At 40.5% G+C, this 20,603-nt stretch overlaps 1 protein-coding gene and 1 pseudogene across 1 annotated transcript; both read right to left on the bottom strand.

The window, feature by feature from the left end:
- Nucleotides 1-4,049: 4,049 nt before the first annotated feature.
- Nucleotides 4,050-14,392, bottom strand: LOC145411978 (facilitated trehalose transporter Tret1-like). The gene is made up of 10 exons (XM_080281952.1): nt 14,347-14,392; nt 13,415-13,511; nt 11,741-11,998; nt 11,384-11,512; nt 10,932-11,141; nt 9,968-10,164; nt 8,516-8,666; nt 7,008-7,124; nt 5,489-5,592; nt 4,050-4,682 (listed from the first exon to the last, which is right to left on the bottom strand). The coding sequence occupies exons 2-10, from the start codon at nt 13,494-13,496 to the stop codon at nt 4,500-4,502; spliced, it is 1,431 nt and encodes a 476-aa protein (XP_080138078.1). The 5' UTR covers nt 13,497-13,511; nt 14,347-14,392; the 3' UTR covers nt 4,050-4,499.
- LOC145412258 (5S ribosomal RNA) lies at nt 6,612-6,730 on the bottom strand (annotated as a pseudogene).
- Nucleotides 14,393-20,603: the final 6,211 nt, after the last annotated feature.

Here is a 20,603-nt window from a genome sequence, read left to right as displayed (position 1 = left end):
GTAATCTGTTTCTATAGCTGGTCATTCAAGGCAGCGGGATGGCAGTTTAGGCCAAGGTAGAGTAAGAGGAATATAGACTGGTATCCAAGCTTTATGTCCTGATACCTCAAAGCCTGGTATAGTTCTTTCACCTTAACTTGGCCCAAACTTTCATCCTTTGTTTATTTCATACAGCTCAGTGGCACAAGAAGCCAGTGTTGTGGCTTACTTCTGTAACACTACTTCCTGATGTGCATTATATTCTAGTGTGAATCTTATAACAACTTACCATTCAAGATGGAGAGAAAGGAATTTTAGGTCAAGTTAAAGTGAAAAGAGTGAATACAATTGGATCACTCTTTTTGATTCTGTGGTTATATGGTGGATTGAGAATCAACTGAACCATAGTTCAATACCATTTCAGACAATACTTTGCCACTTTCAGTCATTACATCCATGAAGCTGATCATTTATTCCAGACTTTACGATGTGGACAGTCCCTTTCAGTTCCTCATTTGCAAGGAAGCTTCAGGTTTGGAGCAATGGGCCAGCAGTATGTTATGTTATACAGTGTTTGACTGGATGAACCTCTCTGTAGGAGGTTTAGTGGTTAGAATACCCCAGTTGGAGTGACAGCCATCCATAGGGTTGATCCCCAACTGGAGGGTTTTTGATGAGTTAATGCCACAATGGGAGGTTGGCTGGTCATGGTTCCTTAATTGCCTGACGTTGGGTCCCACACTTTTTTTATAGGGGGTGAAATGGGACTGGCTGCTTCTCTTTTATGTGAAATCTTGGTAAGAAAGAAATAACAGTCTCTGGGTTAATAAACATTGCTTGAATTTTGAAGCCTGCCTGTAAATATGGAACTGGATGGGACTGCACAGTAAGTTTTTGAGTGTTATGTTTTTATGATTCAGATGAAAACTGACGTGTTTATGAAAAAAAAAAGTTCAGACTAGTTCAACGTGGCATTTGGTCAGTTGAACGTTAAACTGTACAGCAAATCCTCGTTTTAAGTAATATATTTTTTGAAGACATTTCCACAAGTGGGTGTAAATGTTCCTTTCCTTTTGTTGTTATTATTTTTCATTACATCTAAATTATAGATGAATTGCACATTGACTCTTTTACACATCCCTGACTTATACGGATTATAACAAAGACTGTCAGTATATTTTGGGTATACAGACACAGCCATTGTTTTACTGGCTTTATTTGTTTTATATTAAGCGTTGCCAGTGTCTCCAAGGATGCTTTTACAGATTGTCCACATCATAAGTTACTGTTTGTGATGTTCAATTTTACTATCAAGCCAAACAGCAAAGAAAAAAAAATTGACTTACGTATCCTTTGGCACCTGTTCATGAAGACGATTTGCCAGTTTTCCAAAATTGTGGCACCGGGTAATATGGACAGGTTTTATATTTTAGAGCATTTCCTGGACTCATGTTTAAATATACCAGCATCTTATTCTTGGGATATCAGTAATTTTTTATGAAACTTGTAATATATATAGTACATCCCTAATTTTGTGTTTGAAATTGCAATATTTAAAGATCCCAAAAATATGAAGATACTGTATTTGTAATATTTAAAGACATCCTTGATATATGAAGAAATTTGTAATATTTAAAGACGTATGTAATTTATAATGAAACGTATTTATGAAAAAAATTATAATATTTAAAGACCCCCTAATTTATGATAATTGATATTTTTCCAACGTCCTAATTTATTATGAAATTTGCAATATACTGTATCTTGGACATCTGTAATTTATGATGAAACTTTAATATTGTGAAGAGAGAGAGGTATATGAGAGAGGGGGTGTGAATTGGGAGCGGGGCAGTGAAATGGCAGGGGACAGGGTGACGTGGAGGCAATTTGTTTGTGGCCACCCCGTATAAGGGATTAAGGCGTCTAGTGATAGATAGAAGACATCCTCAGTTTCATAAAATTTGGAGTATGACGTAAGTTGCAGTATTTTAAAGGCAGCCCTGACATGATCAACCTTGTGATTTTTGACAACACAACCTGACTTTCAACGAGGACTGGCTGTACATAGACGACCGCTGTGAGTGTCCAGTTAAGGCGTGGATAGAGCTGTGCGCATGTATAATAAAATACTGTTGAGAGTACACTTGTAGTTGATTTATTTTCCTTGCCATATTAACATTTCTTATTATAGTCTTTAAATACAGGTGGTTGGTGGTGGCAGCCATCATCCACTCACTTGATGTAGCCTAGTTGCCAACTTCAAGTTTATCATTTTTTTGTTTCTTCCATGTTTCTTGTCACTTTTATTACACTTCTTTCCACTCCAGGTAGTAGATGGAGTGACAAATGTAATGGTTTCCTGTTACCGAGGAAACCATTTACAGTGCTGGCAGGTAACCATACATATAACCAAATCACAAGGTGATGTGGAGCCCACTATGGTGATAATTTTTTCTCCAAATTGTCCAGCAACCGTCAGGAAGTACTTATCTGGTTTTGGCACTTTAGCTTCCATTCCATAGAAAGAACATGGCCTCATTTTTAGATCAAAGTTATTTTAGTAACGTGATATTCAAAGGATTTTTAAAACTAAATGATAAAAGATAAGCAGTATAAAGCTTTATTAAGATCATTGTACATTGATAGTTTGTCAATGAAAACAATCTGGTTACACTGAAAATACAATAAATAGATAATAAATTTTTTAAATACATTGGCTTGTCATATGCCATAAAATATTCTTTGTGTTTATTGTACGCTTTTACATATATATAAAGCTTACCAGTAATATACTGTATATCTAAATCCCTTCTGTACGAATCTCTCCCTCTCTCTCTCTCTTCTACTTCAGAGAGATCCTCAGGCTGAAAGGGTTACACCTGACTGGCATAACCAGCAAAAATTTGAATCCACAACCTCTATGATCTTATATTTTAATGATTAAATTGTACTGACTATGCTATTTCAGAGCTTCCTTAAATTTAAGATAAAAAACTATTTGGTGCCCATAATTTCATTTTGAATATGATTTTGTCTTGTTAATGTTGCATGAAAACATAAAATTGGATGGGAAAAGAAACCCTGGCCTCTCCACAAGCATTAATGCTGATTTGGCTATTGATAATAGGTCAGATTTTGTTATGAATGCTTTGATGTATTGTAAATCAAGTTAATCAGCTGAGGAGAAACCTTCCTGACTCAGAAAGTTAATTTATCCTTTTGAGTAATGACATTTTTTAGTTCTTGATGCTATGTAAAGTAAGTACAGTAAGATTAAGACCATGTTTGGTTCTTTATGCTGTGTAAAGTAAGTACGGTAAGTTTAGGACCAGATATGTGTAGTATGAGTGTAGATCTTATATCCTTTCCCTTTGATAGAGTTTGTCATGGAAGGTGTGTGGCTTGTGTCACTGGGTGTGCTGTTCACTAGTTCTCCCACTGTCAGGAGTTTCTTTCCTCATCTCTGTATGGCAAGGAGAGGTGCAGATGATAATGAATAAAATAAATTGGCTGTAGCAAGACAGGATGACTGATGGGGTGGGGAGTGACATGAGAAAGGGGTGCGAGTTGAAGAACGGACAGCCTGACAGTGGAGGACGGGATGACACAGAGGTGATTCGTGTGTGGCTATCCTTTCCAGAATTAATGTGTTTGGCTACAGACTTATAGATAGAATAAAATAAAAGGTGTCCCAAAGATGGAAAGATAAAAAGGAAAGTTACTGAGTGATATCACAACACTAGGAATGTGGAATGCTCACATCAAAATACCTGTAATTCAAACAATGCTAAACCACAGTATGTTTGTGCAGAAAGATTAAACTAGAATAGGCTAAAAATGGTAACTGCCAATCCCATACTACCCTATATATACAGTAGGTGTCCAAGGCTAGGCTAAGTTATATCAGATCATTCTGGGAGAAAGAAACACTATACATCACTGGCAGGTTTACAGCACATGTCAGGTAAATCCTGTCACACAGCTGTCTTGAAGCTGGGACTTATAATACAGTACTTGGCTCTCCTTTATTTTGTTTTTGTTTTACTTGGAAGGAAGAGTTTGTGGGCTACTGGTCTTTGGTTCCTTCTTCCTTGCATGAAGAAAAAAAAAAATAAATAAATAAATAAATCTTATGGTGGAAAAAAATGCTTCCTCACAACTTTCATGATCAGGAAAACCAAATATTCTCTCCCAGCTGTTGATTTTATACAGCTGAGTGTTCATACTATAAAAATTAATTCTTTCATGATGGGGCAACTGCAGTATTGTACTCATTTGCTGCATGTGTTCATTGTTCATCATCAAGTGGGGACAAGTCTAGTACTGGATTATATTCCAGCTTACCTCACATGATTTTATACAGCTTAGTGTTCATATTATCCCCATTAACACTCATGATGGGGACAAGTCTAGTGCTAAATTCTATTCCGTGTGATGCCAGATAATTTTCTTTTGCTGAGAGTGAGTCCTGGACATTTAAAAAGCGATAATATCCTAATAACAATACCCCATAACCAGAACTAGCAATCACTGGAATCATTGTTCCTCTTATTGATACTGGAGGGAGTCAGACCGCCAAACATGGCTGTTATCTCGTCAAGCGTCTTGCCTTTGGTCTCGGGAACGACTGTGACGCAGAATATCAGGTTGACAATGCAGATGGCAGAGAACATCCAATAGGTTCCATACGTGTGAAGAGCGGCCTGTAAAGGAAAAAGAAAGTATAGTAATAGCATCTCATTTAGTGTGATATATATATGTTTTTAATTGTCCCTGCAACTGGGCAATAATAATAATAATAATAATAATAATAGTCATATAATAATAATAATAATAACAATACAGTAATATAATATAATAATAATAATATAATAATAATAATAATAACAATAGTAATAATAAGCAGGATTTACTTTTAGGATAAAGTGTATACTATTTGTTCTTTGTATGGTGGTAAAAAAGAAAAAAAAGAAAAAGAAAAGCAATTAGACTGTTGGTACTGTACTCTTACGCTCCTCATGGGCAACGTAGGATTGGACGATGGATGGATGGATGGTACTGTACTTCAAATTCACCAGACTTAACAGCACGCAGTTACCCTAGTACGTGGCAGTTATCCCATCTTGCAGTATGCTGGAAAGGGATGCCTTCATGTGGTGGCACTGAGATACACTGTGTGACACTTGCTTGGTTATACAAATATCCATCAGCCCCATCCCTATCCCCCGAAAAGAGGATGGCAGACTGTAGGAAAATGGCAGTTTTAACCTACTGCCCACTGGGTTAAAGTTTAGATATACATGAAGCCATAACAATTACATCAAATAGGAAAATACCTCAACTGAGAGAACTTTAGCATGCAGTCCACCATGCAATAACAACATCAAATAGGAATATACCTCAATTGATGGAACTTTCACATGCAGTCCACAAAGCCCACAATCAGATTAGCCTGGGGAAGCAACAACAAAACAAAAACAACATCCTGGGGCCACGAAAAACAACATACCTGCAGTGAGACAAATATGGAGGTGGTGACAAACGACATTGTCCAGTTGAACATGGTGGCAAAACCTGCCGCCGCTCCCTTCACATCCGGCGAAAACAGCTCACCTGAGACGAGAGGCAGTGCATTTTTAGTAAGATCAGTTAGCAGCATGACAGGTTAAATGGCCATGTATATCACTCTGTCTATCTGTCTGTTGCTCTATCTATTTGGTATCAACAGCATGACTGGTGAAAAGGCCATGTATTTCTATCTATCTATCTATCACTATCAATTCAGTATCCACAGCCTTTAATCCTGGAGGGTATGAAAAACAAACTGCCTCTGTACTACCCAGTTCTTTGCCATCAGGCTGCATTTCCTCCAGCTCAAACCACCTACATTCATATACACCTCCATCCCACCCCTCCACATCACCCTCAGTATAAGTGGCTTTTCAGGTTCTCATAACACTTCTTCCTTAGTGATTTATCCTGCACATTACACCTCAATACCCTCTTGTATGTTACTGACGAGAAACACACTGAGGTGGTTTGGTCATGTGGAGAGGATGGAGGGTTAAGAAACTGAGGAGGAGAGTGTATGTGAATGAGGTGGAGGGGGTGAGAGGGAGGGGGAGGCCAAGGATGAGATGAAGGGATGGAGTGGAGAGGTATATGAGAGAGGGGGGTGTGAGCTGGGAGCAGGGCAGTGAAATGGCGGGGGACAGGGCGACACGGAGGCAATCTGTCTGTGGCCACCCCTTGTGGGATTGAGGCATCTGGCAATAGATAGATAGACAGACAGATGTTACTGATTCAAACTATAATGATATTAAAGTGATAGAAATAATGCACAAGAGAATGACAAGGTGTAATTACAAAGGAAATAACTAATGAAGAAATGTTATGAAGCTCCCTAACACCTTTTCCTAAGCTGTTTATTTCACTAATTATACCTTGCTGTCCTCTGTGTTGCTTAAATCATTATAATATCACCATACTTTGCATAAATAAAATTCATTCATTCATTCATTGCCAGACGCCATGTATCCCAAACGGGGTAGCCAAGGGCTTAGAGTTAATTGTTTTACAGGGAGCAGCACTAATCCTCCACCAACCCCACTTGACACGTAGGGAGAACGTTATGCCAACAGCATCTGGTGTTCCCAGGCGGTCACCCATCCAAGTACTAACCAGACCCAACGTTGCTTAACTTCGCTGATCGGACGGGAAGCGGTGTACTCAACGTGGAAAATACAAAGGGATATTACCCAGCCATATCCAAAAAATAATCTGCTAAGGAAAAGGTGTTAGGGAGCGTCCTTAACAGAAAAATGTGGGTAACAGTGTGTCCAGGCATCTCGAAATGAACATGTCTTGAATTTGGCTCTGTTTACTTTTTCCTTTCTTTCTCTCTCTCTCTCTCTCTCTTTTTTTTTTTTTGAGGGAACAATCTTGCATCCTCCTGGCCTTTAGTTCCTTCTTCCTTGCATAAAAAAAAATGGAAAAATAAATAAATAAATAAAATAACAGGTACTTACCCATCATCAGCCAGGGAATCGGACCATAGCCGATAGAGAAGGCAGAGATGAAGGCCATTAGTGACACAAGAGGAAGCCACTTTGGTTGACTGAGGTAAAAGTACTCTCCTAGTGCAACTGGAAAGAAAATTAAAAAGAAATTGAGGTGGTTTGGCCATGTGGAGAGGATGGAGGGTAAGAGACTGATGAGGAGAGTGTATGTAAGTGAGGTAGAGGGGGGGAGAGGGAGGGGGAGGCCAAGGATGAGATGGAGGGATGGAGTGGAGAGGTATATGAGAGAGGGGGGTGTGAGTTGGGAGCAGGGCAGTGAAATGGCGGGGGACAGGGCGACGTGGAGGCGGTCTGTTTGTGGACACCCCATATGGGACTGAGGCATCTGGCAATAGATAGGTAGACAGATTATTATTATTATTATTATTATTATTGTTATCATCAACATCATCCTCATCCTTGTCATCACCATAATCATCGTCAGTAACAATCACCATATCTTCAGCAAGCACAAAAGCACAATTATTAAACTGCACAAAATCATTAACATACATGAGTGGATTCAGAATTATTTATGAAGGGCTGCTCACATGAATCAGACACCTGCCTTCTCTCATCTACTTATAGTTTATTCAGTGTAATTAAGTGGAGAGTTTTGTCCATCTGCACCTTACTCCCTGTGATTTAATAGCAGAATAAAACAATACTACAGCCAAACATTGGGTATGCGGCTGGATCCTGTGTCTGGCTCAGGGAAGCTGGACGCCCCTGCCCTGCATAGTCCCGGGTCACCCTTGGGCAAGGTGTAGCACCCGTTAGCCCACCAAAAAGGTAGTAGGTGGATGGTTACCATCGTCCCGGGAGGTACTACCATGGCAGTGACGTGGTAGCTGGCTTTGCACAACACTCCCAGGCGGGGAACTCAACCACATTTACCAAGTAGTCAAAGTCCGGCCTGAGACTACTACTCATACATATCTCCTATACACAGCTCATCCTCTTGGGGGCTATGCCTCCTCCAACTCACAACCCCTATCTTGCATACCTCTCCATTCCATTCCTTCATCTCATCCTTGGTCTCCCCCTCCACCTCACTCACACTCTTCTAATCAGTCTCTTATTCTCCATACTCTCCACATGGCCTAACAGTAATAATAATCACAGTAGCAATAATAATAATAATAATTTTTTCATTCACTTCATTCGTCATCCAATCCTATGTTGCCCCATGAGAAGCGTAGGGAGCCCAGGGCTAGGCAAGTTGGTCCTAACATGCAAGATGAGAGTGACCAGCCTCACTCATCCCTGAGTGGCATTACGTGAGCAATAAACCCCAACCACCCCTTGGATATAAACCTTCACCAGCTCAATCTGATTGGAGCTCCGTAATTACCCACTAAACCACCAGGTGCCAAAATTTGGTTATATGGTTACCACCCAGCATCAAAAAAAAAAAAAAATAATAATAATAATAACAACAGTAACAGTAATAAAACAAATGCCAACAGATAACATACCAAGAGAGAGTGCCATGATGGACGATGAGACAGTGAGAAGAATTTTGCGTCCAGCTTTGTCAACAAGGATGGTGGCCAGAAAAGTAGCTGCCACCTGAACCAGCCCAACGATGACTGAACTCACGTCATTGGAGAGTGTTGATCCAGCTGCCTGTGTGTGGAAGGGGCGTTGTTGTCATTACCGTCATTTTTAACATCATCATCATCATCATTCATAATCATCGTACTGGCAAGAGAGGGGTGCCTTCATGTGGTGGCACTGATATAGCTGGGTGATGGATCTACCCAGTTACAGAAACACTGATCAGAATATGTTGTCACTGATTATTATTACTCTTACATTATTATTGTTTTTATTATTATTATTGTGGTAGGTGGTGGCGACCATCATCCACTCACTTGATGTAGTGCTGCCTACTTCTTCCTTAGCCTTTATCATTCTTTTTCTGTGCCTGCCCTCCTCTCTTCCTATTTCTCCCATCTTTCCTGTCACTTCTTATTGCTTTTCTTTCCTTTACAGGTGGCTTTACATTGAGTGACAAGCCAAATGGTTTCCTGTAAGCCAAGAAACCATTTACAACGCTGGGTGGTAACCATATAACCAAACCATACGTGCTCCCTACGTGTCAACAAGTGGGTTGGTGGAGGGTTAGTGCCCCTCCCCGTAAAACAAATAACTCAAAGTCAAATGGCCACCCCTTACGGGATTATGGCGTCTGGCAATAGATAGATAGATTATTATTATTAAAGTATTATTGTTATTACTGTATTATTATTATTAGTAGTAGTAGTAGTAGCAGCATTAACAGTACTGCATTATTATAGTATTATTATTATTACTACAAGCAATATTTATAACTTAAATATGTGTTCCACAATATCACAACTTCTGTGCTCACAACTAATGCTGTAAACCAGGGAAGTACTTGCAAATCAGCTTTATCAGTAGTAACAAAATTCTACTTGGGAGTTATTCTGTAATTTCTTGTACTTGTCCTTCATTGTGCCACTACATATCCATATATGAGGAAAGGATTTTTGTGTACTGCACTGTGAAGGCCCTGGGTGGAAAATTTTTAGAAGAGAAGAGGAAAGAAAAAAACTGAGAGGATACGACAGAAGTGGAGAGATGATAAATGGGAAATGTGGGAAAAAAGAATAGAAAAATAACTCAATCTAACATACTTGAAATATAACATTAAAGTTGAGAAAGTGGCAGTAACACCACAAAGCTGCTCAAAGAACATAAGAGGATGAGGAAAGGATTTTTTCTGCAAGGCTATTTGCAAGGCCCTGAGTGGAAAGGTGAAGAGAGGAAAGATGGGAAAGGAAGAGAAAGACAGGACCAGAGAAGAGGAGAGAAAGGAAGGGAAGAGACAGGAGGTGAGGAAAGAAAAAAGGGGAAGAGAAGGAAAGAAACCGAGAAATAGATTTGGACACAATCGAACGTACCTGAAAAATAGCATTAAGGTTGAAAAGAATGGCATTGACACCAGAAAACTGCTGGAAAAACATAAGACACAAGGAGATGAGGAATGGCTTGAATACATAAGGCTTCTTGAAGTCTGTGATGGATGCTTTCTTTTGCTGGGACTCTCGTAAAGACTCTCGCATCATATCCAGCTCTGTCTGGATGCTGTATGATTCCCCTGTGAAAAGAGAGAAATTATTTAAAATGTAACCAGTGAGAGTAACTGACATCAATATCATTATCCATTATGGAACTTTACTGATGCACTTCACCATATACTGTACCTGCTGTGAAATGCACTGAAACATATAAATGGAAACAAACTGACTGAAACGTATACTCCCCCTCTCCTTCTGTGTGAATGTTTTTTAAGGCTTGGCAATTAATGGTGATAATAATCTGTGTGGTATGTAACTTCCCCACCACAGGGTGCAGGCAGCATGGACAGTTTTTAAATGACTGAATGCCCTTACTGTCATTACTAGCATATGGGGTTTGAATTTGGAGTTTTCTTTCCGTAGGCAGGTTGACATCCATGGCTAAAAAGTCCAGTCCACCCCGGGGATTAGACTATAGTTCCGTACTGTCAAAGAGATGAACATCGGCAAGAGTCTCAGCTTACAGTTTGACTCTGTAAATGTGCTTTAAGTCTCCTGCCTAGGATTGATACAGTAGCAGAATAGCCCCAGTCTATCTGGCCAAGCAGACCTATCAACTGCAAGCAAGCAATTGCCCCTGCATGGCTGTCTTGTGCAGTGAACTGATGCTCCCCTGCAGCAGACAGCACCTCACCATAGTGAGGGGAAGGGATGTTTGATTCCTGGATGGATGCCACATTTGTGTCTCTCCACCCAGTTATCAGGGGCACCATAGTAGGCTTCACACCATCATGTTTGTGAATGGTTTTTGTATAACAGTTAACCATCCAACAATTACTTCTCTCACCTCTGAAATACTGCAGTGCCTTCGCTGCTTTCTCCTCCTTGCCTTTGCTTAACAAGTACATGGGCGACTCCTTGACAAACAGGATCAAGACAAAATACACGATCACCGGCAGCAGACAAATAAACGTGAACAGGATCCACTGTATTTTGGCGGCCCCCACCCCGTACGCGTACAGCACACCGATAGTTACCATCAGCTGGAATCCACTGCCTGGAGGATGAGAAGGAAAGTGGTGTTGTTAGTGTTGCTAGTGTTTATTGTTGTGGTTGATAGTGTTAATGATATTTTATTACTTTATTATTATTATCATGACATAACTGCCTCTAGGCTATCTTGTCCTTAATGTATGGTTCACTTACTTTTATTTAGTACTGTAATATTACTGCCAACACCATCATCATCATTTTAAGCCATTCATAGTTAAGAGTTTAAGTAAATATAAATGTACATACCCAGCATGCCTCTAACATCAGGTGAAGCAAATTCACCAATATATGTAGGAACCACAAGGGACGTTATTCCTGCACACAGCCCTGTCAGAACACGCCCTGCCATCAACATCGCAAAATTCTGAGCAAATGCTGTGGTGGAATGAGAGAGAGGGAAAAAAGCATCATTAACATCGTAGTTATAACAGCGCAGTTATAACAGCTATCTTTATCATAACGACTTCATCATCCTTACTGTAATTCTCACCAATATATAGGATGATGTAGGATCCATAAAAAAATGTATGTGGTACACATCCAAGCACATTTGCTTATGTACATACAGTACCCATGCATGCATGCACACATACACACACTTACCAATCAAGATCCAAGCCACAGCAAAGGGTATAGTAGATGCCAGCATGGTTCCTTTTCTGCCGATGAGATTTATAAAGTACCCACCAACAGGGCCACCAGCCAGTGCCCCGAGATTCATTGATGAGGAGAACCATGTGTTTTGGTCAGTGGTGAGGTGCAGGGAAGTGTTGGCCAGGTCAGTGGTGTTGGAGGTTAGCATGGTTCCTGCTGGTGAGGAGAACCCCAGCACTACACCCATTGCCAGGGCACCCATTGTGGCTGTGGGAAAATACTTGTAATGAGAATAGACACAGAATAAATACAGTATACTCAGCTTGTTCTCATCAGACGAAATTGGGCCACTCTCACAACATGAATGCTATGTTATGGTTACCTAAAATTTGATGAGCCTTGAACCATCCTGTCTGACTACACTGGGCCATCAACTGAACTAAACGGGGCTAGAGATCCTGTCAGCTTAAACATGCTGCAGACTTCTTTACCATCACCACCACCATCACCTTTACTACTACATACTTCTATGGGTATGCGGCTGGATCCTGTGTCCAGCTCAGGGAAGGTGGACGCCCCTGCCCTGCATAGTCCCGGGTCACCCTTGGGCAAGGTGTAGCACCCGTTAGCCCACCAAAAAGGTAGTAGGTGGATGGTTACCATCGTCCCGGGAGGTACTACCATGACAGTCACGTGGTAGCTGGCCTTGCACAACACTCCCAGGCGGGGAACTCAACCACATTTACCAAGTAGTCAAAGTCCAGGCTGAGACTACAACTCCTACATATCTCCTATACATAGCTCATCCTCTTGGGGGCTATGCCTCCTCCATTTTACCTGCACCTCGCCATGTGCAAGCACCCTGTTCCCACCCTGGCCACGCGCTGCCTGCCACAGCAAGGCACCTGCTTGATTGTGCTTGATGGGTCTGTCCCACCACACACACACCAACTGCTAATGTTCCTACTGTTGCTGTGAAAATATCATCATCATCATTATTTTGACTTCTTTTCCCACCTTGGGATGGGATGAGATAGGGTCCTGGGACCATGAAGGAAAAAAAGAAAAGAAAAAAAGGAGAACTATCAGAGGTTAGCCTAACTAAAAATGGGCCAAACATTCATTCACTCACCATTCAAGCCCTCAGAATCTTGGCTCCATAGGCATAAACTTTCACCCTTACACAATTCACATTACCTATATATCTATCTGTGTATCATCAGATGCCTTCAACCCATAATGGGTGGCCACAAATGAATTCCCTCCATGGCACCCTTCAGTCAGGCTGCCCTCTCTCCAACTTACACCATTCTCAAATCTTTCCTCATCCTTCCATCTCATCCTCAGTCTTCCCCCCCTTCCCCTCCTCCACATGCACTCTCCTAGTCAGTCTCTCATCCATCTTGACATGGCCAAACTATCTCCAAGCATTTCACCTAACACTCCCAAACATCCACATCAATACCACAATGCTCCTCCACCTCATCATCTGTCTGTCTGTCTCTCCATGCAACTCCACAATGCTCCTCCACCTCATCATTTGTCTGTCTGTCTCTCCATGCAACTCCACAATGCTCCTTTCCGATAAAAGCTTAGTATGGGAAATAAACTGCTACGGAAGAGATGTTACAAAGCTTCCGTAACTAGCGAAAATATAACTAGTAGACTGCAGCCGAGCCTTACCCGATATTCCAGCGATGAACTGCTTGGTTCGGTCCGGCCGCTGACCCACCAAGGAGAGTGTCATGTTATCCTCGCCCATCATGTCACCAAACCTTGCCTGGGGAAAAGGAAAATCATCATCATTATCATCATCATCATCATCACTGTCATCATTACCATCATCATCACAACCTCCAGCAATATCATTATCATCATCATGATAACCTTCAACAGTATCATCATCATAACTCACTGCCATCTTTATCATCACTACCTTCACCATCATCATCATCATCACTCATTGCCATCATTATCATCACTACCTTCACCATCATCATCACATCATTGTCATCATCATTATTAGCACCACCACCACCATCCTGACTTCATTTTCTCAACTAAGGATGAGGTGAAGAACAGGAATTTGAAATTTAATATGCATTATACTTCATCTGTCTTCACTTGGTGGGTATTTTCATCCCTTTGCAGTTTATTTCTCATGGTTCTATGCACTATGACAATAATATGGCTCTGCATCCTTCCCACAACACTTCTTCATGACTAGCACCATATTCTAGTGTTAACCATAAGTGCTTGGTGGCTGCTTGGTTGAATTAAAGACTCCTTTGCTGAAATGTTAAAATATCAGTGTGTCTTTTTAAATGCAGTGTATCCAGGGATCTCTAACAGAATGGACTGTGATTATGACTATTTATTTATCCTCATAAATGAGACCAAATGTAGAAGGCAAATAAATAAATAAATGAATGAATATGTAAATGCATGAAAAAGACCATCAATATATGTGTGTACTTACTGACTGCTGATGACTGAGTGGACTGTGATTATGACTTTATTTATTTATCCTCTTTAACGAGACCAAACATAAAAGCAAATAACTGAATACGTAAATAAATGAATGAAAAAGACAATCAATATATGTGTGTACTTACTGACTGCTGATGACTGACTGGTTGAATCAAGGGCTCCTCCTCCGCCTCCTCCTCCTCTTCCCCTCCCCATGGGCTCCACTCCCCCTCGCTCCCCTCCCCTGACATGGTGGGCTTAGGTAAACTGAATTATCTCCAGCTCTGTTAGGACAACATGTGAATTAATCAGCTACCAAACCACAGCACTGCCCACTCAAGACTCACCATTATACTTCCCACCCTTATCACCAATATACTTCCCACCCTTATCAAATTCCACTGTGCAATGATTCAAGGTTGGTTTGCATAGGACTATATTCACCAGTAACATTTTATTTATTTTGCTATTAATCCTTTCAGTCTAGAGACACATTTCTTGCTTTTTCTAGGCCATCTCCAGATTTTATTCAGCTTAGTAAAGGCATTTCAAAGTAGAGTTTTCAAAGTTTTCAAAGTAGAGTTAGATATAGTCTGTCCTGGGAAACAATGACTCACTCTCACCTCAAAGAAACGAGACATAAGCGAGGATAAAATACCAGAGTTATACCTGTCATGAGGGAGTTACTGGTGACCATATTACCATTATCAGGCACTTATACTCCTCTAAAAGTACTGGAGGTAGAATAAAATACTGTAATAGACTTATCCCAGTCATGTGAGAGTTAAATGCTTGGTAAAATCATGGTAATTTTTTCACACCAGGATTCCATTTACTATGCTGGGTGATAACCTAGGCATATAACCAGATTTTGTCGCCTGGTGGTTTACTGGATAATTACGGCGCTCCAATCGGATTGAGCCAGTGAAGGTTTATATCCAAGGGGTGGTTGGGGTTTATTGCTCACGTAATGCCACTCAGGGATGAGTGAGGCTGGTCACTCTCATCTCAAATGTCAGGACCAACTTGCCTAGTCCTGGGCTCCTACGCTCCTCATGGGGCAACATAGGATTGGATGATGGATGGATGGATGGTTAATTATATAGATATTGCTCATTTAAATTGCAGTGCTATGTAAAAAGCTGTTTACCAGTTGCCCCAATTAGCAGTACCAGAAGAGGCAGAGAGGTGGAGAGGTATGTGAGAGAGAGTGGTGTGAACTGGAGATGACAGCCTGATGGTGGAGGACAGGATGATGTGGAGGTGATGATTCATTTGTGGAGATCCCTTCATGGATTAAGGTGTTTGGCTATAGGTAGAATTTTAGGTATTGGGTTCAATGTATAATACACAGAAATTTTTAGTAATACAGTACTGTAATAATAATAATAATAATAATCATCATCATCATCATCATCATCATCATCGTCATCCAATCCTACATTGCCCCATGAGGAGCGTAGGAGCCCGGGGCTAGGTGGTTGGTCCTGACAATTAAGATGAGAGTGACCAGCCTCACTCATCCCTGGGTGGCATTACGTGAGCAATAACCCCAACCACCCCTTGGATATAAACCTTCACCAGCTCAATCCGACTGGAGCACAATAATTACCCACTAAACCACCAGGTGCCAAAGTTTGGTTATATGGTTACCACCTAATGCAATAAATGGTTTCCTGGTGTACAGGAAACCATTTGGCTTGTCATTCAGTGTGTAGAGTCACCACAGGCAGAAGGAAGAGGAAAGAAAGAAGGAAAGAAAGACAGAAGAGGGAGTGTAAAGTCACCTGTAGGCAGAAGGAAGAGGAAAGAATGAAGGAAATAATGCCAGAAGAGGAAGGAAGGAAAGAAGGAAGAGAGGAAAGGACAGACTAACAATGACAGCTGGTACCACTCCTACACAGCACACCAACAAACACTTCAGTCATAAATTTGTGGTGCAGTGATAAGGCAAATAAACAGTTGAGCAATAGACAACAATGGCCATAGAAATCTTGATAGGAAAGATTACTTGTGCTGTGTAAAAATCTGGTAACACCTTGTCCAAGTTTCACTTCCATATGTTAGAGTTGGTATCACAGTACTGTCATGCAGTAACTTTTTTACTTCCATGTTCACTTCCTTGTTTTTTATCACTGCTTTCAAAGAATCAGCAACCTTTCTTGCTTGTTGTACCCTTTCAAGCACTTCACCCTCCAAACTTCCATCCTTACTCATCACACTAACAAGTACTTAAATGAACGCACATTTTCATTGAATACTGGTACATTAAAACATAAATGATAGTTTCTCAGAACACATGAATTATACTTTCTTAGAACACATAAATCATGGTATCAAAGAACACATTATTAGTTTCACAGGACAATTCCTTTCAAAGAGCAAATGATCTGGTTCAAGAACAGATTAACTGTTGCCAAAAACACCACCGGTATCATTTTCAAGGATCTATATCAGTTTCAGATAACAAATGATCAGGTGCGAAGAAGACATTAGCTGTCAGTTTCTTGAGTCTAAGTACAAGTTTGGGAAGCATACACACCATTTCTGTGTTTCTGTTATCTGGGTGATAAGATATGTGCAGGGGATGAGAGGGAAGTTGATAATGTTAAGGAGCGGGTCACTGCTGATTATACATACTACAAAGGAGAATGAAAGACTGACTAAGAGGGTGTATGTAGGTGAGGTGGAGGGAGGCAGAGGGAGGGGTAGACCGAGGATGAGGTGGAGGGATGGAGTTGAGAGGTATATGAGGGAGGGGGGGTGGGTTGGGGGAAGGGTAGTCAAATGGTGGGTGACAGAGCGACTTGGAGGCGTTTTGTCTGCAGCCACCCTTTGCAGGATTAGGGTGTCGGGCTATAGATAGATAGATATCGGAACTGGTACAAATGTTGCACTGTTAATGGTGCAACATGAAGATCGTCCAAATTTATGCTCCACTGTTTATTTTTTAGTTTGGTCCAATTTTTTTCTTTGGCTGCTGATTTCACGTACATCAGGGTCAGACATGATGCTATGGCTCTGGATCCTTTCCATAACACCTCTTTGTGACTAGGGAAAAAAAAAAATGTACTTGGTTAATATGGTTGAGGAGAGGAATTTTCCAGCTCTTAACTCTATATGCAATTAAATAAACAGTGCAGAATCTCACCGAACATAATGTAACCTAATCAAACTTAACGTAATCACACCTAACCTAACCTAATTTTGACATGAATACGATAGTGGATGGAGCTGGATATTCCCCCTCTCCCTCACCACCATGTTTCCCATTTTACTATGTACTAAATAAAGCATATAGGATGGAAGTGAGAGAGAAGGGTTGGCTGTGGGCTGAAACTACAAATATACAGGGCTAATAAATGTGAAAACAGTCATTGGCCACCACCATTGTGTAAATAGCAGAGATCATTAAATTTTTCACTCCTATTACACATTCCAAAAATTTACCAATGAAAAAGCAACTTCATGATTCCTACAACATTACATTCCCATCACTGCAGCATCCAAGTAAAAGTATAGATAGTTGGTCTGATTACTCTTCAACAATGCACACTCCTATCTCCACATTTTGGATAGACCGGTTGTTCAATAGATGCAGCCTCCAAACTGCGTACCTTTACACACACGTATATGCTTTCTGCACCATCACACGTATGCAAGTGGGTGGTACGCCCTAGTTGACACTTAATTAGCTATTAAGGATAATTATGTGTATTATGTGGCACTACAAACCGATACCAACCTTCAGTGACACAGCATCTAAGAAATATATTTGGAAAGTCACATTTCTTTGTTTACCATTCTTGAAACAGGTGGATTTGACTGGGCATGTCCGCCATCTTGGAACCAAAATGTCAGCCCCTCTGTAATGTAAACATATGTAAACAATGATAGCCCAGCGTTTTTTTTTTTTTTTTTCCTATAGCTGTAGGATCTAAGCTCCCCTTTGCCTCAGACATACTAATTAAAGCTTACAGAATCAAATAATTTTCTTTTGGTTGGAGAATACATTTTTGTTTGTCCGTATTAAGCTCTCACGCCCCCCCTCCCCCACTTTTTTTTGTACACCATTCAGTTACTAATATTTTTCAGAGAGAGAAGATGAATTTTGGGGTACCATTTCAATGAGATATATAATTGTTTCGACAAATACCGACCGATTGTATCACATCGCGAAGAAAATATCGTAAACAAATGGTCCTAAAGTACACCAGGATCGGGAGGGACATTTTGTAGGCTAAAAGTGAAGTTTGGCAGAAATTTCCTTTATAGTTTAGGTTCGTGTTGTCAGCTATATTTAATTTTGAACTTCCCGCCAGTTTAGAGCGGGAACCCAGGAAGATTGGATGAGTGGACGACCTTATGTTAAACTAGAATAGGGACGGGACGTGGGAGGCATATTTCACCACGAGAGAATTTCATGTTTTCAATAGCATCTGGCACTCGATTTTTGGCTTTCCAGGTGGGTTTAATTATCGTATTTTAGAAAGGAAGGGACTTAAGGGGATGACCTGGATCTCTTTTTTTTTTTTTTGTTCCTTTGAGCTGGATGGTCCAATGGGTAGAGCTTTTTATATTATATTGATTGGATTTACCCCTGTGACAGTGACAAGCCACTCCTAAGCTGAATATACAAAGTCGTCTGGCAGTGGAGAGGTGTATGCTAGAAGGCGGTGGGAGCTCAGTGAAATGGCATAGGACAGGGTGACATGGAGGCGATTTGTTTGTGTCTACCCCTTACTGGATTGAGGAGTTTGGCAATACAGTATATAGGTAGATAAACTTTCAGAATGGGTTACTAGGTTTTCACTCATTATCAGATATTAAGTTTGGCTAATACTTTCCATATTTCTTATTCAAATGGGTCTTTCACGGGTTGATTAACTTAGGCTACTTATGCAATTACCAGGTTACATTAGGTTAGGTATTAAGCTAACCTATGCCGAGCCTAACCATATATAAAATGCAATTGGCCATTATAAATCAAATTGCTCCTCCAAGTTTAACAGCATAGCAGTCTACCAAAACATCCTCTCACATAAAAATTCATTTGGGGAAATATCATGTTTTTTTTTTATATATTAATTCCTGCCAAAATTGCCAGAAGTCAAACTGTTTGGGAATAGTGCCATGTATCAATTTCTTCACATCTCCAATTACCGTACAGTACTTAGGAGCCATGGTTGTACGAGGGTAATAATACGATATTGCACCATGCATTTATTTTACTCTTGAAGGTTAGGTTAGGTAAGATTATCATCGAGAGTTAAATAAAAATAATTTGTGACAAAAATGCCATAGAATAAAAGTGTCTTAGAATTGTCTAAAATACAGAAAAAATGGCACGGAGTCTTGTTAATGTGTTTTTAGGTGAAACTATAATTTTATCTTCCCTCCCCTGTGATGTTTTTTATTTTTTACCCACTTGCATATTGTGGTCCTTTTGTGTAACAGAGTCCAAGGCTTCAATGGCTAATATCTTCAATCACATCCTAACCTAACTTAACCCATCTTAACACAGACCCAGCCTAACCAAACCTAACTTCATTTAACCTAACCTAACTCGATCAGACATCCTAACCGAACCGAACCTAACCTAACCTTTGTCAGACAATATTGATGACAACTGAATATGGTGATGCTGATGATGCACGATTTCTGTTCCAGATGTAAGGGATTTCAAGAATGTTCCGTCGCGGCGCCAAGGGTCGGTTGCCGCGCCAGACCAGCGTGGCAGACTTTTTCCCAGCCTCGCAGTCCAAATGCCAGATACCACCGCCGAAAAACACATCTAAACCTGTTGCCACTGTGTTAGTTTGTTTTGCTGCTTGTATTGTGTGTATGTGTTTTAGTGCATGAATTGTTGCTAATACTCTATTTATTATTTTGTTTAGTATTTTTGGTACAGTAAACCCTCGATATAATGAACTAATTGGGGGGAGGGGTGGGTCGTTATATCCAAAAGTTTGTTATATCCGATGGTCGTTATTAACCGAGGGATTACCGACACAAGGTCGCTATATCCATGGAGTCGTTTGTTCTTTCGTGCTCAACCACAGCTTACTCTGAAGTTTCACATGGAGAATTCAATAGGTTATGCAGTTATACAGTACATGTACAGTAAATACCATCCTGTATGAAGTTGTACGTATAAATACAGTGCCTATAATGTAATGTAGTACTGTTACAGTACACTTACAATGCCAGGGAGTGAACTTCTGCTGGATATAGCGACGAAAGGTTGCTATATCCGTCAGAAGTTTGCTCTGGAAATGGTGGGTCATTGTAGCCGAAGTTCGCTATAAAAGAGTTCATTGTATTGAGGGTTTACTTTATTATTATTTTTATACTTTCACGAACAGTCCATTTACAACGGTGGGTGGTAACCTCATAGCCAACC

Source organism: Coenobita brevimanus, chromosome 11, assembly GCF_032717465.1.
Source record: "Coenobita brevimanus isolate Jiangsu-jjx chromosome 11, ASM3271746v2, whole genome shotgun sequence".
Lineage (NCBI taxonomy): Eukaryota > Metazoa > Arthropoda > Malacostraca > Decapoda > Coenobitidae > Coenobita > Coenobita brevimanus.
The sequence above is the reverse complement of the archived record's forward strand: the minus strand, read 5'-3'. Positions and strand labels throughout refer to the sequence as shown.